This window comes from Xenopus laevis, chromosome 1L, assembly GCF_017654675.1.
Source record: "Xenopus laevis strain J_2021 chromosome 1L, Xenopus_laevis_v10.1, whole genome shotgun sequence".
Taxonomy (NCBI): domain Eukaryota; kingdom Metazoa; phylum Chordata; class Amphibia; order Anura; family Pipidae; genus Xenopus; species Xenopus laevis.
Genome location: NC_054371.1, coordinates 42,579,042 through 42,594,600, shown reverse-complemented (window position 1 = coordinate 42,594,600; position 15,559 = coordinate 42,579,042). Strand labels below are relative to the sequence as shown.

At 39.0% G+C, this 15,559-nt stretch overlaps 1 protein-coding gene across 4 annotated transcripts in view; it reads right to left on the bottom strand.

Annotated features, from left to right (window-relative positions):
- Window positions 1-6,178: 6,178 nt before the first annotated feature.
- Window positions 6,179-15,559, bottom strand: part of cracd.L (capping protein inhibiting regulator of actin dynamics L homeolog) — a 98,640-nt gene continuing 89,259 nt past the window's right edge. For all 4 annotated transcript variants that reach the window (XM_041589006.1, XM_041588992.1, XM_041588998.1 and 1 more), the window contains 5 exons: window positions 14,793-14,975; window positions 10,989-13,386; window positions 10,672-10,862; window positions 9,493-9,649; window positions 6,179-6,577 (listed from right to left, as the gene is read on the bottom strand). In XM_041589006.1, coding sequence (XP_041444940.1) covers window positions 6,417-6,577; window positions 9,493-9,649; window positions 10,672-10,862; window positions 10,989-13,386; window positions 14,793-14,975 — 3,090 coding nt within the window. In that variant the 3' untranslated portion in view covers window positions 6,179-6,416. The remainder of the gene's footprint in view (window positions 6,578-9,492; window positions 9,650-10,671; window positions 10,863-10,988; window positions 13,387-14,792; window positions 14,976-15,559) is intronic.

The following is a 15,559-nucleotide window of genomic DNA, read 5'->3' as shown; positions in this document are numbered from 1 at the left end:
TTTTAGACTTTACATGCCCTTTAAAGGGGAAGTCCAAAATTTGATAAAGAGGCCCACATAACACAGAAATCCCTAATCAACCATCGCAGTTACATGTTTCTTCAAAAAGTATAAATAAATGCCTTTTTCTATGCTGAAATCCAGCTGTTTTAAGAGTTCTTCTCTTTCTGCATCATTTGAAATCCTGGCAGGGAAGGAGGGACTAAAACACTGATGTTACAAATTGTAACAACTTATCCTCAGCTTACAGACAACTTGCAGGAACTACATAACCCACAATGCATTGCACTGTGATGTTCCTTTCCTTATTGAAATCACATGTGCAGGGAATTGTGGGGTTTGGAGTATGCAGGCTAGGGACAGATGGCTGCTGATAAAAAGTAACAGTAGTCAGCCAGCTCAGCAAAGTAGTCATGAAAAGTCTGCATATTTTTTATTGATGTATATTGCAAAGATGCTTGAAATTGTTTACTTTTCAAAAAAGTTATGTTTGTGTGGAGTTCACCTTTGAGCTCCATGGTCGTGCCGGCTCCCAAGATGGGTGCGACCCAGGTGTGATTGCACCCCTGATACTTACGCCACTAGTTAACATTAAGACATGAGAACAGACACACACACAAAACATTCCACACAAGATTTTAAAAGTATATCCTTTTTTTTTTTTTTATTCAACTGAAGACATTTTTTTTAGTAATGGACCGTTACATAACAGTCAGACAAAACCAAGAAAATTTACACGGTTAAGAATTTATCTTCTGTATAGTCTTTAAACGTTTTTTTTCTTCTCAAAACATCTGCAGCACAAAAAAATAAATCCGATGAAACAAAACAAACTTTTTCCCCGTTGTTAACAGGTGATACGGAAATGAATATACAACAATTTTTAAATATTTACTTAGTAATAATTTAGTTAGGACTAATAACATTACAAATAAGAAACAATTATATTTGAAAAATTAAGAAAATGTTTTAAAAAGTACAGTAAACAAAAAAGAACCACAGCTTTACAGGTTTATATATTTTTTTCTTTAGACTGCTATACTAATAGTTTTATTGTTCCTTCTATGTTTCCACGACTTAGGAAAATAAAGGATATTTTACTGTTGGATCGTGGACCCCAAGCTGTCAGCGTCTACTGGGAGTTGTAGTTAAACAACAGCATAAAAAAAACAAACACAGTTTGTAGTTTATTTGGGTAAATCAAAGCTAAAGTTGGAAAGGGTCCCAGGTGCTACAAGGAAGGCTATTGCTCCAATTTGATGGTAAAGCAGGATTGTCCAACCTTTGCAATTTAACTATAGCTTTATGGCCACAGGTTGGGCATCCCTGGTGCATATACTTCATATTCTGAAAAGCTGATACACCAGATTAATTTTTATAGTGTTATTTATTTGTGTTCATGGCTGCTTGTGGCCAGGGAATAGGCCTACTCCTCCTAAAACTAAAACAGTCACAGGATAGGACACAATTTGAACCCTATTCAGCATATATTCCTCTCTTTGTGGATTTAATCACATATTCTTCTTGAGCCGAGCACACTGCAGTGGGCCGGGCATACAAAGCATAATGGATTGCTTACAATCTAACAAGTGATCTCATTTATTTAAAGGAAAACTATACCCCTCAATGTAGGTCTCTATAAAAAGATATTGCATAAAACAGCTCTTATGTAAAACCCTGTTTCATGTAAATAAATCATTTTCATAATAATATACTTTCTAAGTAGTATGTGCCATCGGGAAATCATAAAAAGAAAATTGCCATTTTAAAAAATAAGGGCCGCCCCCTGGGATTGTATGATTGTGCAAACCAAGCCGGAAGAGGATCGCTCTATGATGCTCGCTGGTATAACCCCGGGCTGGTGCAGTTTTCTGCTGATAGAAGCACCGACTCGGGGTTTCAGGTAAGTGAATACAATCACTTGGGGGTGCCTAACATTTGGAACCCCCAAGTGCACAAAGCCGTTCCTTCTCCTTTAAAGTGTAAGAAATTAAAATTGTATCTCTGATAACATGGTAATGGAGTCCACCCCGGGGCTTAGCTCAAATGACAAATGTCCACCTCCCCTCACTCATGCAAACCTTCCTTACCCACCCACCTGACTTCTGGGGCAGGACACTGGGCAGGGGTCCACCAGGATTTCTCCCTGGATCCAGTCTGACCCTGTACCATACAGAATGAGCTTCCCTCCCTGTAGTTTCAAGAAGGTGGGACTTTTCCTGTTGCACAGCCTGTTATCTGTGCTTAGCAATGACTGACAGGTGCACCCCCCAATCAACCCACAGCCTGTCCAACAGAAATAGCCCCACCCTTCCAGACACACTACAGAGGAGAAAGCATATGCGACAAAGATAATTGTCAGGGACGTTTATAAGAAAATAATCAGATGCTGCCATATGTGATATTATCGGAAAAGACATATAACTTTTTTGTTTATTTATTTTTTTAATTTATTTAAGTTTCAGCTGCTTAGTACATCTCCCAGAGGGCTTATTTGATATTGAAATGGTTATACTGGATGTTAGACACAAGTATCATTTGCATGGTGCATACTGTATCATCTCTTGGATAAAGAATATAATATTGGGCATTGTTCTGTGGGGAAGCGTGTGTTAAATAAGGCATTGTTATAGAAATGGAATTGCTTTGTTACTGTATTTCCCTACTTTCCACAGGCACTGGCTCTCTGTTCCAAGAAACAGTTCACGCCAGTTTTACCAGTGCAGAGCAACACTACATTATATTTTAATTACTTGGGAAAGCTTTCACTGGAAGATCTACATGTTTGATGAAATTGCAAAATAATCTTTGACCTATTTGGCCACCCAGGTGATTTAATCCCTGGGCAAAAGACTGGAACAGATCTGTGGGAGGAGACCCAATTAGCAACCTCTTTCTGTCCTCATCCAATGGGATTTTCAAAGTGATCCCCAGCCAGCCTAAGACTGGCCAATAAGCAGCCAACTTGATCTAGAGTGGTCATTTCAGCAGCAAGTATCAGCCGTTTGAATATTTTGGGCTGGGTAAAGCTATTCAATTACTTAGCACAGAAAAACACACAAAGAGACAAAAGCCTGGACTTGTCTATAATGCTACTGTGCCTGATTTAAAAATATACATTTGTAAAAATTACACTAAGCTATAAAATATTTAAAGGCACAAACAAAATATCCTAGAAGCATAATCACTATCTAGCAATATACATATACAGTATCACTACGGATCATTGGAGCTCTAAACTGAACAACAGTTTGACTGAAGGACTAAATGACTTGTGCTCTTGAGTTTGTTCCTCAGCCAACATTTTGGCTGAAACTGTACTATGTTTTTCCAGCAATTTGGCTAATGCCAGTCTTGCCAGACGTGAAACAGCCAGACTGCTGGCTCCTCTGCATTGACAGGCACTGAGTCAGCCTGAGTGCAGACACACGGGGATGAGAATATTCATTTTTACATTGGAATCTGCCCCGTGTGTCTGCATCCAGGCAAGGGCTGTGCAGACAGAGAAGCTAACGGAGGGGAGCTGTTGTGACTCCTGTCATTAGTCATAAATAAATCTAATTTGCTTTTGTACATCTCAATGTTGGACTGTGTTACACTAAAGTGCTTTATTTCTAGTGCACTTTATCAAAACAAGGTCCGAAGCCAGTTACAGGCCATAAACCCCTATATATAACTCATTATTGTGCAGTTTATAATAATCCATTACCTGGAGCAGATATCCAGTGTTTAGTAAATATTTACATCATATGTGTACAGTTAGGATTGGCCCTTAGTGGGGTTCACAAACAAAAACTTTGCATGAAAATAGATTTTTAACTCATTGCATATGTGACTTCTGTCTGCCAGAAGGTCAGGCTTCTTCCTATGCACTGCCTGTGGGATGTGCTCAGTATTCCCTCTGGGCTTTTTAAGTGGATCATAGGCAGTGCACCAAAATAGTTTTTCTAGGAAAAAAATGTGCCCGAAAATGCTAAGTACAATGGCGGTACTTGATCCCTTTTCTATACATGCAGAAATTGTTCTTTTTGAATCATAATTTTTATCCTGTTTTTTTTTTTTAATCTTTACTCTTCCCTAATGTCAGTCTTCATACACCTCTGTTCCATTGCTCAGCTACTGGCCTTCTGTTGACTAAGGACTATTTCACTTCTGGGCACTGGAATTGCTGATACCAAAAGCAGTGACCCAAATATCCCTGACTTGCCACAGGTAACACATCAGTTGTTATTAGCCATTCAATTTCATCTTTAAATAGATTTTTACTACAGTTATGTTATAGGTAAACCTATATGGTGGGGCTGGTGTTTTTTTTTATGGTAGAGGAGGAAAAAAAGCGACTGAATTTATTCACAGGCTGGTGCCTAACAAATTAGCACCCTCTCAGTGAGCTTGCCTTTACTTGTCCTTTCATTGTGAAAAATCTAGTTATTACCTGAACTCATCAAAATAAACCCAGCACAATTTGCATATGCAAATTAGGGACGGGGAGGGAAATCGCATGACTTTTTGTCACAAAACAAAGAAGTAAAAAATGTTTCCCCTTCCTACCCCTAATTTGCAAATTAGGATTCAGTATTGGCCAAATCTTCGTGAATCCAAAATAGTGGATTAGGTGCATCCCTAAAAATCATATTTTAGCATTTAGCTACCTTCATGCATAAATCCCTTGGTTATAAGAAAATATTGTATTTTTCCTTGTTTTAAATGCTAACGCCAATTGTAAAGTAGGTTGAGGAACTCATTCATAAAATGTTGGGGGGGGAATAACAGAAATAAATAAAGCAAGATTAATTATTATCAATTATTTTTTAACAGATTCATGAAATCTTCTGGATTTTCATTAATTTGTTACTATTTATTAGGTATTTATATTAATACACTTCCACACAAGGAGTAGACAGTATCTAGTGTTCCAGGACTGCAATGCTGTGCAATGTGGAATGATAGGAGATGTGGGCACCATTTTCTTCTAGGTAGGCCACTGCACCCCAGCATATACTGAAGGGGTCAGCCAATCAGATCTTCATCTTATACTCATCTCAAAATGATAGTTCTAAAGCCCCATACATGCACCCACATCCAGCAATAGCCAACCAATTCAGACTCAAACAGGCAAATCACATTTGTACTCCTCATCAGCTTGAAGATGGGGTACACTATATCTGGAATGATTTGATCAGGGACATGTTTAAGGGTAAAGCCATGTACCCCTAACATAACAGATGCCCCTGGGGAGGGGCAAGATTAGTGATGTGCAGGTTGACCTGAAACTTGTGGTCACCAACTGGTTGACCTCCAGTTGGGCAAGTTTGGGTTGAAATTTGGCCAACCACTGTGGGTAAAGGTTTGGGTGCGGATCAGACTGGTAGAACACTCCTCCACTGCTCCCAAAGAGCAGAACCAGAGGCACACACAGAAGTAGTGTACAGAGAGGGAAGACACATGTTTAGGATGGGTGCAGGTCCTACAATGGCAACATGATGTTTCTATATCTGTATCAGAATGACTTTTCCTTCCTTGTGCCCCACAGCTGCTTATAAGCCAATCAAGGCTGGGCGTGATCGCATGGAGGAGTATGAAATCACTTTAATTACATTTCCTTTGCTTCAAAAATGATGGAATTAACACAACAATAGTTAGAAATAGTTATAATAAAATCAACTAGGTCCAACCATAAAATATTAAGAATGTATCCTTCAAGTATTGTCCTAGCACTTTTTAGTATCAGATCCATTAGGTGGGTTGAATGTGTCCTGATCGCCTTTTGCATCTGATCTATACGAATAATATTAGGGTCACAGTTCATTTACAAGGAAGGCAAATTAGAAAGGCTATAACTATAACACCTCTAAATTCCCTATAGGAACTATGTCTAGTAGTGTTGCACATCAATATAATACGAGCAGGACATTCATGTGGCTTCAGTAGCGGCACATATAGTACCAGAGTGTGCAAAATATTACACCAAGAAGTGTACAATGTGTATTGGTCTTGATCAGGGATGGTCAACACCACAACTTTCCTTTACTTGTTACACTACAACTCCCAAATTTTCCATCGGCAGCAGACGGACGCTGGAAGTTGTGAGTTTGGAGGGTTGAAGGTTGAACATGACTGCTCCAGATAATATCATATGCAGGTTGCCAAATATGTCAATTATTACAGCCCTATTTTATCCCCAAGAAGTATCATGACTGTGTAAGAAGACAGTACAGGAGGACATTGCTACTGTTCCAATACAGAGTATCACATTTCACCAATATAACAATTAGGCACAAATGCGCTTGATTATTTCTGTATAGCCCGGGAACAGACCACTTATTATTACTGTATTTGCCATAACATCCATACAGTAGACCACAGACACAGCTTAGGGACACCTTATTGGCTTCTATTTAGCCAGGACAAGATATTTACTTAATAATCTGTGGACAGTCACTCCAGGCTTTTGATTTCCGTTTGGCTAAGGCAAGCCAAGCGGGCTCCGAGGACACCGGAGAAGCATCTGGTGTAGAAAATCGCTTCGGTATATCCTTTGCCAGAGGAGGAACTTGAACTCCATCTGTGATTTCCACTGTGAGAAATAAAGGGAAGATGTTGTTACTTAGTGGGCCAGATACGGTAGTAGCTACAAAACACATTTGCTTTTATAGGGGTGAACCTTTACGTTCATTTTGAGTATGTTAATTCTAAGCAACTTTTCAATTGGCCTTCATTTATAGTTTTTTAATTATTTGCTTTCTTTCTGATTTTTTCCAGCTTTCAAATGGGGTTCAATGACCCCATCTAAAAAACAAATTCTCTGTATTGTCATTTGCTCCGTCACTGAGTGAAAATTGTATACAAGAGTTATACATATTTTTCCAAACCGTAAGCTCTACAGAACAGGGTTAGTGCCTCTTAAAAACACCAATTAATCTTTGTTATTGTAAATATTTCTTTTTCCCTTGTGCATATTTATTTTGATTTAATTGCAATGTTTGTCCCCCTGTATTGTAAATATATAGCTAGCTGTGTACATACTAGTGCTATAGATATACATGGATATATTTATAGCATATGCATTGATCAGAGGGCTGTCTAGACTGGGGGAGAGTGAAAGGATTGAGTGGATGCAGATTCACAGCTCATGGACACAGAGAGACATATCCAACATGGCGTGGAGGCCTATTTATTAAAGTTTGAATTTTAGTGGTTTTAGAGGTTTTTGAAACCACAAACAAATTCATTTCCACAAATGTCTTTAATTTATGAAAAGATCAGAACTGAAAAAGCACGAAAGGAAAAAGTTGCAGAAAAGTTGCGAAAACTGCATCTTTTTTCACTTGTCACTAATGATGGGCAAATCTGTCCTATTTTGCTTTGCCGAAAAATTTGTGAAACGCATTGAAGTCAGTGGATGTCAAAATAATTTTGACACGTGTCAATTTTGACAGAGTGACAATTTTGACAGAGTGACAATTTTCATACACACAACTATTTTGTCCAAATGCACTAAAGTCAATGGGCGTCCGAATAATTGATTAATAATTTTTTTCTCGCTGGATTTTTTGCCAGCAAATTTTTGCTCAGTTCCTTGTTTATTAATGACCTGGAGGTGGGCATTGAAAGTACTGTTTCTATTTTTGCAGATGATACTAAATTGTGCAGAACTATAGGTTCCATGCAGGATGCTGCCACTTTGCAGAGGGATTTGTGTAAGTTGGAAAACTGGGCAGCAAACTGGAAAATGAGGTTCAATGTTGATAAATGCAAGGTTATGCACTTTGGCAAAAATAATATAAATGCAAGTTATACACTAAATGGCAGTGTCTCAGGAGTTTCCTTAAAGGAGAAGGAAAGGTACCGATGCAGTCAATAGATTAGCCACAATAGTGCAAGCTATATCACTATTTATTCTGTTGAATGTTTACCATACCTGAGTAAACAGCTCTAGAAGCTCTCTGTTTGTTTAGGATAGCAGCTGCCATATTAACTTGGTGTGACATCACATCCGGCCTGAGTTTCTCTGCTCAGTCATAGCTCTGGGCTCAGATTACAGCAGGGAGGGGAGGAGGGAGGGGGAGAAGCAAACTGAGCATGCTCAAGCCCTAGCCCTGGAGGTTTAAGTTGAAAACAGGAAGTCTGATACAGAAGCCCATGTGTACACAATAGAACAAAAGAAATGCAGTGTTTGTTTGAGGGTTTACTGGTGTATTTATATAGACCTTTCTAATAAAGCTTACTTAATTTTAGCCTTTCCTTTTCCTTTAAATGAGAAGGATCATGGAGTTTTTGTAGATAACAAGTTGTCTAATTCTGGGCAGTGTCATTCTGTGGCTACTAAAGCAAATAAAGTTCTGTCTTGCATAAAAGAAGGGCATTAACTCAAGGGATAAAAACATAATTATGCCTCTTTATAGGTCCCTGGTGAGGCCTCATCTGGAGTATGCAGTGCAGTTTTGGACTCCAGTCCTTAAGAGGGATATAAATGAGCTGGAGAGAGTGCAGAGATGTGCAACTAAATTGGTTAGAGGGACGGAAGACTTAAATTATGAGGGTAGACTGTCAAGGTTGGGGTTGTTTTCTCTGGAAAAAAGGCGCTTGCGAGGGGACATGATTACACTTCACAAGTACATTAGAGGACATTATAGACATATAGCAAGGGACCTTTTTACCCATAAAGTGGATCACCGTACCAGAGGCCACCCCTTTAGACTAGAAGAAAAGAACTTTCATTTGAAGCAACGTAGGTGGTTCTTCACAGTCAGGACAGTGAGGTTGTGGAATGCACTGCCGGGTGATGTTGTGATGGCTGATTCAGTTAATGCCTTTAAGAATGGCTTGGATGATTTCTTGGACGACATAATATCAATGGCTGTTGTGATACTAAACTCTATAGTTAATATAGATATGGGTATATAGAATTTATGTGAAAGTAGGGGTGTGTGTATGGATGCTGGGTTTTCATTTGGAGGGTTTGAACTTGATGGACTTTGACTTTTTTCAACCCGATTTAACTATGAAAGAAAGAGCTTCCAATTGTAACAGGGACATCTGCCAATGACATCTGCATGATTTCGACTGGTTTTAGCTGGAGTATTTTCGGATTTGGAATTGTGACAGTTTTGTTGCATAATAAATCCTGGAAAAGTCGCATTTTCAATACAAAACTATTTTATAAAGCAGTAGCTCCTTGTCTTCTCAGGTTTGTAACCAGCCATCAACAATGACACTTTGCTCTATGTATTAGCTTCATTAAAAAAATGAGTGAGTGGTAGTATCTATCTCACAAGCACAAGACATAGGATGTAGACCTACAGAATGACATCTACAAAAAATTCTCATTCCAAATATAACTGGCACAAAACATACAATTTTAGCATAAACAGTATATGTATACAAGCATGAACTGGTAAAAATGAACAGAAAACCAAGGCTAAGCCAGCCACAGAAATAACCCCGTGCAGTTGTTTAATACACCATTAGATACATGTTCCCTGACCTCACCTGTGACAGATGTGGGAAGCGTGTTTGATTTTTGAAGTTGCTCTCTGCGCTGCAGACGGGTCACTACTGTTTCACATTTCTTCTCTTCTTGGGCCACTGGCTTTTGCAGGGAACCACACCTGGTTCTGTATTCTCCTGTTACGACGCTCTCACTGGCCTTTTTGAGATATAATTCAGAATAAGGAGGTTTCGCTTATATGTCAAAGTCAAAAGTAAGTCATCGGTATTAATACCAATGCTACTATACATACAACAAGCTCTATTTTCATATGTCTATTGCAGAAAAGGATGTACAGGTATGGGACCTGTTATCCAAAATGCTCAGGTCCTGGGGTTTTCCAAATAATGGAACTTTCCATGATTTGGATCTTCATACCTTAAGTCTACTAGAAAATCACGTAAACATTAAATAACCCCAATAGCCTGGTATTGCTCCCAATAAGGATTAATTATATCTTAGTTTGGATCAAGTAAAAGATACTGTTTTATTATTAAACAGAAAAAGGAAATCATTTGTAAAAATTTGGATTATTTGGATAAAATGGAGTCTATGGGAGACAGCCTTTCCAAATTTTGGAGCTTTCTGAATAGCAGATTTCCAGACAACGCATCTCATACCTGTACTGAAAATATACCCTTATTATAAATAGTTTGAATAGTATAATTTGGTATGGCATGACCTGAGCCAGTGATAATGTCTCTGTGTGTCTTTCATATTGTTTATTACTTAGTATAAATACTATTACCTGGAATATTTAGGACCTGAGTTTTCCACATAATAAAATGGAATATTAGGTGAATTTTGATTATATCAGCAGGTCTCAGATCCAAAAAAAGTAACGCTGGAGTGGCTTAAACATACGGTAAGCCCTGTGGCACTATTTGTCCAGGAATAAGTTGGCCTATTATTCTGGACAGTTGTGCTCCATGTTGTTCAGTGTGCAAAGCTGGTAAATACTAACGCCAAAATAATATTTCATTTTGTTTTTCTAAATAAACATAAAAAAACAAAATGTACAGAGGCAGATCATTTCTACCTGATCTCGTGAAATGATGGCTTTGGGAATGACAGCTTAACATAATCGCAGCTAAAGCCCACATGGGTGTAAAATATAGAGATGTGCTTTAAAGGGGCGGGCAACCTTAACATTTACTGAATATTTTCATTAGCCTGCTTACATTTTCTTTATTGATCTTTTCTGACTGTTTGGTTTCCCTGGCTTGTTTTCTATCTTCCCTGTAAGTGTGCTGTTCCCGAAATCCCTTCTGCTTCTGTAGAGCTAACGTTATCCAGAGAGGCTGCTCTGTCTCTGGTTTTTCCATCAGTCTGGTACCATCAAGGGAATGACGACTCTGAAGAGCTGGCCTTTCTGAAAGGACACAATGCACACAAAGATCATTAATGTCAGTCACCATGGGCAGTGGAGTGATAGTTAAGGGTAATTTAGACAGATACAGAAGGAAATGATATGATTTATGTAAAAAAATAAATTTACCTTTGCTGATTTGCTCTGGCCTTTTCTCAGACTTCTCTCTCCAGGGAATATGGATCGATGGAAAATAGCACTTTTTGTCTTTTGATTCTGGCTCCTCATTTTTACCTGGACTTGAAGATGGCAGTGCCACACTCCCTTTCATGGATTCTCCCAGCATCGCTTTATCTGGGTCACTTTTTTCCAGCTTCTGTGCAGACAGGTCAACCAGATTACTTCTATCAAGTTTAGAAAGCAGGGAGGGTGTTGAAGTTGGACTGGATGGCTTAGGAGCTAGGCATGGTTTCTCAACAGAGAGTGATTTAGGCACAGTTCTACCTTTGTTAGGTGAAGGGATGTACGAACTGGAGGATGATATTAAAGGGGGCGACACTGAATGGAGATCTGTTAGACTGCTTGAGGTATCCATGGAGATGGACGCAAGATTATCTTTCTTTATTTTTGTGGGTGATGCTGACAGTTCTTTTCTAGATGTATTGGAAGGTTCTGTTTCATCTGCTGCATTGAATGACGCTGGCACGCCATCAAAACTATCACCCGCACTATACCTCTTTTTTCTCTTTTGGTCATTCAGAGGATCAGAATGAAATCTTAATGAGTAATTTGTTCTTCTCAACTTGATTCCAAATGGAGACGTTTTCTCCTCCCCGTTTTGTACAGTCTTATCATTTTTCTGTGTTCCATTGCTCACTTGCATGTCAAGCCCAGTTTGTGGCTCAACCTGCCCTCGACGGGGAGAATGAGGAGGATGGGGAACAAGAAAGGATGGAAGATCTTTTGAAAATATAAAGCCTTCTGTGCTATTATTACTTGTCACCTGCTTTCTCAGTTTACTAGGGATTGTTTCTCGCGAACTGTTGACTTCAAGGGATTTGTCCTGAGTGGCATTGTTAGTCAACACTGGCTTTGTTGCTGCTACAGTTTCTGTACTTGTTTGAGTTGTCATCGTCTCAAGCTGTTGGGACGTTACACTTTCAGCAAATTTCTGCCAAGCTGGAGTTATGGAGAATTTAGCACTGGCGGACAATGTTTTCCTTAAATTGCTATGGAGCTCACCATTGCCTTTCCCGGTCCAGTCATCTCTCTGTAATTGTGAATTTCTTTGTGCTTTCTCAAGCATACTGATATTTTCCGATTTACTTAGGATTTTCGATCGGATGGACGTCCATTCATTCAAGACTGATTGTGCGTCTAAGGATTCTGACGTGTACTTTGTTCTGCTTGTCATTGTTGTGGGGTCTTGCCTTCCTTTTTCACTCTTGGCTGTTTGGTCTTCTAAATGTTTTTTCTCATCTGTGAGACCCAGCAATGACTTACATGCAGAATCCTTAATTTGATCAAGGTTCACTGCCGTGCCACAGAGCTGTGCACCAGTAACTAAAATAGCTGTGTGTGGAACACAGAGGGACGACGGAAGGGAATGAGTGGTTATATTAGGTTTATTTTCCTTTGACCCATGTGAATCAGGAGAAACAGTTGGTTCTTTGGAAGGTGTAACAGGAGATAAGTTAACTCTCTGAAACAAAATTTGCTTTTCCCCTGCCGATACTTTGAATGTGAATGGTCTTTGCCGCTGGTCAAGTTCCTTCCATCGTTGCTCTTCACTATTTCTCCCTTCTACCTGGTCTTCAGTTGGTGTTTGCTGCTTGTTCTTTTGGATCTCGTCATCTTGACTTGTTTCCACAATCATCTTTTCCTTTTCAGCAGCTTCTTTGTCTTTCAGCTTTGTATCTGAAGCTAAAAAACACACCTCCGGTTTTGTTTCAGTATCTTTTTTCTTTTGCTGATTCTGCTTCTCTAAAAGTTTTAGTTCTTGCCGTTTTTGCTCCTCTATTTTAATTTGTTCTTCTCGCCTTCGCCTCTCTTCTTCTTGACGCTGCTCCTCTGCCTTCTGGATTGCTTTCTGTTCTTCTCTTTCACGCAATTTTAACTCTTCTTGCCTTCTGTGTTCCTCTAGTTCTTGGAGAATTTGTTCAGCACGTCGCCTTCTTTCTTCTTCGAGTCGCTGTTGCTCTTTGATTTCAAGCTCCCTTTTTAATTGTCTCTTTCTCTCCTCTTCCTCTTCCTGCCGTTGTTTTTCCAACTCCAGATCTTTTTCTACTTTATCTAAAAATCTATTTTCAGCTCTGTGTTTCGGGCTGATTAGTTCCTGATATTTCTCCAGTTTTTTCTCTTCCACATTCTCCTTACCCAGTTTCTTTATATCCTTCCCGTCTTCACTTTTAATTAATGTGTGAACCTTCTCATAGGATTGCACCTCAGTCTTTTTCCACTGTGACTGATCTGATTTATGTAAATTCTGACTTGATATTTCTGTGGAATTATACATGGTTTTGTCAAGAGAGTTTCTTATGGGAGCACTTTCATTTTCAAACGCTGTGTCTTCTATACTCGGATATTCCTACAAAATGTATAAAATAATCATTGCTTGATATCAGTGGCTTATGAAACCATAACATATAGTGCATACATTATATTCATACATAAGACTACAGACGGATAAGATCTGGAACAATAAATAATAAAATAAGATCTGTATGAGATTCATAGTAAAATACAGAAGTGACATAAAACTAGAGAACGCATCTTTTAGCTATCCAACTAAATGAATACTAATATAAACTCCTTGCTAGTATTTCACTACTTAAAGGAAAACGATACCCCAAACAATGTAGGTCTCTTTAAAACTATTTCACATAAAACAGCTCATGTGTAAAACCCTGCTTCATGTAAATAAACCATTTTCTTAAAAATATACTTTTTAAGTAGTATGTGCCATTGGGTAATCCCAAATAGAAAATTGCCGTTTTAAAAACTAGGGGCACATTTACTAAGCTTGAGTGAAGGATTAGAATAAAAACATACTTCGAATTTCAAAGTATTTTTTTGGCGACTTCCACCATCTAATTGGTTACTTCGACCTTCGACTACGACTTCGACTTCTAATCGAACGATTCGAACTAAAAATCATTTGACTATTCGACCATTCGATAGTCGAATAAAAAAAAACTTCGACCACCTACTTCGCCACCTAAAACCTACCGAGCACCAATGTTAGCCTATGGGGAAGGTCCCCATTGGCTTTCCTAGCAATTTCTGATCGAAGGAAAATCGTTCGATCGATGGATTAAAATCCTTCGAATCGTTCGATTCTAAGGATTTAATCGTTCGATCAAACGATTTTTCCTTCGATCGTTCGATCGAACGAATTGCGGTAAATCCTTCGACTTCGATATTCGAAGGATTTAACTTTGATGGTTGAATATCGAGGGTTAATTAACCCTCGATATTCGACCCATAGTAAATGTGCCCCCTAATGTCCGCCCCCCTGGGAGCATACGATTCACGGTGCACACAAACCTCGGGGACACATGCATGTTAGGTCACACGAGCCAATCAATGGACAAAGTTCTGTCTCTTGCTCCCACATTTTTTCCTGTTCCTTTTAGGGCTGTAGTATTTCTGGTCAGGTGATCTCTGAGGCAGCACACAGACCATCAAGAAATTGTTTAAAAGGCAAACATTTATTGATATAAATATTCTAGTTTGGTAATATTCTTCAATAAGGTACTTAATATGATAAAAAATACAGTTCCTTTAATCCAAAAATGCCTAAATCAGAGGCCCTCCAGCTGGTGTTAAACTACAGAGTTTTTGGGACCCATGTTTCATATCCCTAAACATAACCTAAACAAACTTTCAGTTTTGCTTTTATTTTTGTCCTACTGTATTTAAAAATGATTTGGTGGCAACTATACAGGCACAGCACATATACAAGTCTAAGCAATGAATGCGCAAAGCCATTACCTCGGACATTCCTCTGTGCTTCTTTGACACCCTCTGGTTCTTTGGCTTGACAGAAAGCTTATGCTTAGCAAAAGTATTATCCAGACGATCGACAGACCGAGGAACAGCATCCAGATTTATAGACTCAATTGTGCCAGTCGATGCCAGGGGCCTCTTGGACCGTGATGGCTTTATTGGAGTCGCCTGAAGGCAAGCCAATAACAGTTATATGAGTATAAAAGCAGCATTGCAGTTACAATCAAAACAATATTTTACAGGTATGGAAACTGTTATCCACAATTGTCTGGATAAGGGGTTTTTAATTAATTTGGATCACCATACTGTAAAGGGGACCCATCACCCAAAAACATATTCAAAATCCTATTTTATAACATTAGTCAAGCTAATTGAAATTACATTTCACAATATAAATTATTTGAATCTTGTTTCCTTCAGTCTGGGAAAACATAATTATAGCAAGCAGCCAGCAGCCATTTTGTGGACACTGTTATTAAGGCAAGCCTTGCATCATCTCAGAGCCTTTTTTGTTTACCAGAATGGGGGCCTGATGTCCATCCCCGTGCCCTGGCTACACCAGTGATCCCCAACCAGTAGCTCGCAAGCAACATGTTGCTCATCAATCCCTTGGATGTTGCACCCAGTGGCCCCAAAGCAGGTGCTTATTTTTGAATTCCTGTCTTGGAGGCAAGTTTTGGTTGTATAAAAACCAAGACTCCTGCAAAATAGAGCCTCCTGTAGGCTGCCAGTCCACATAGGGGCTACCAATA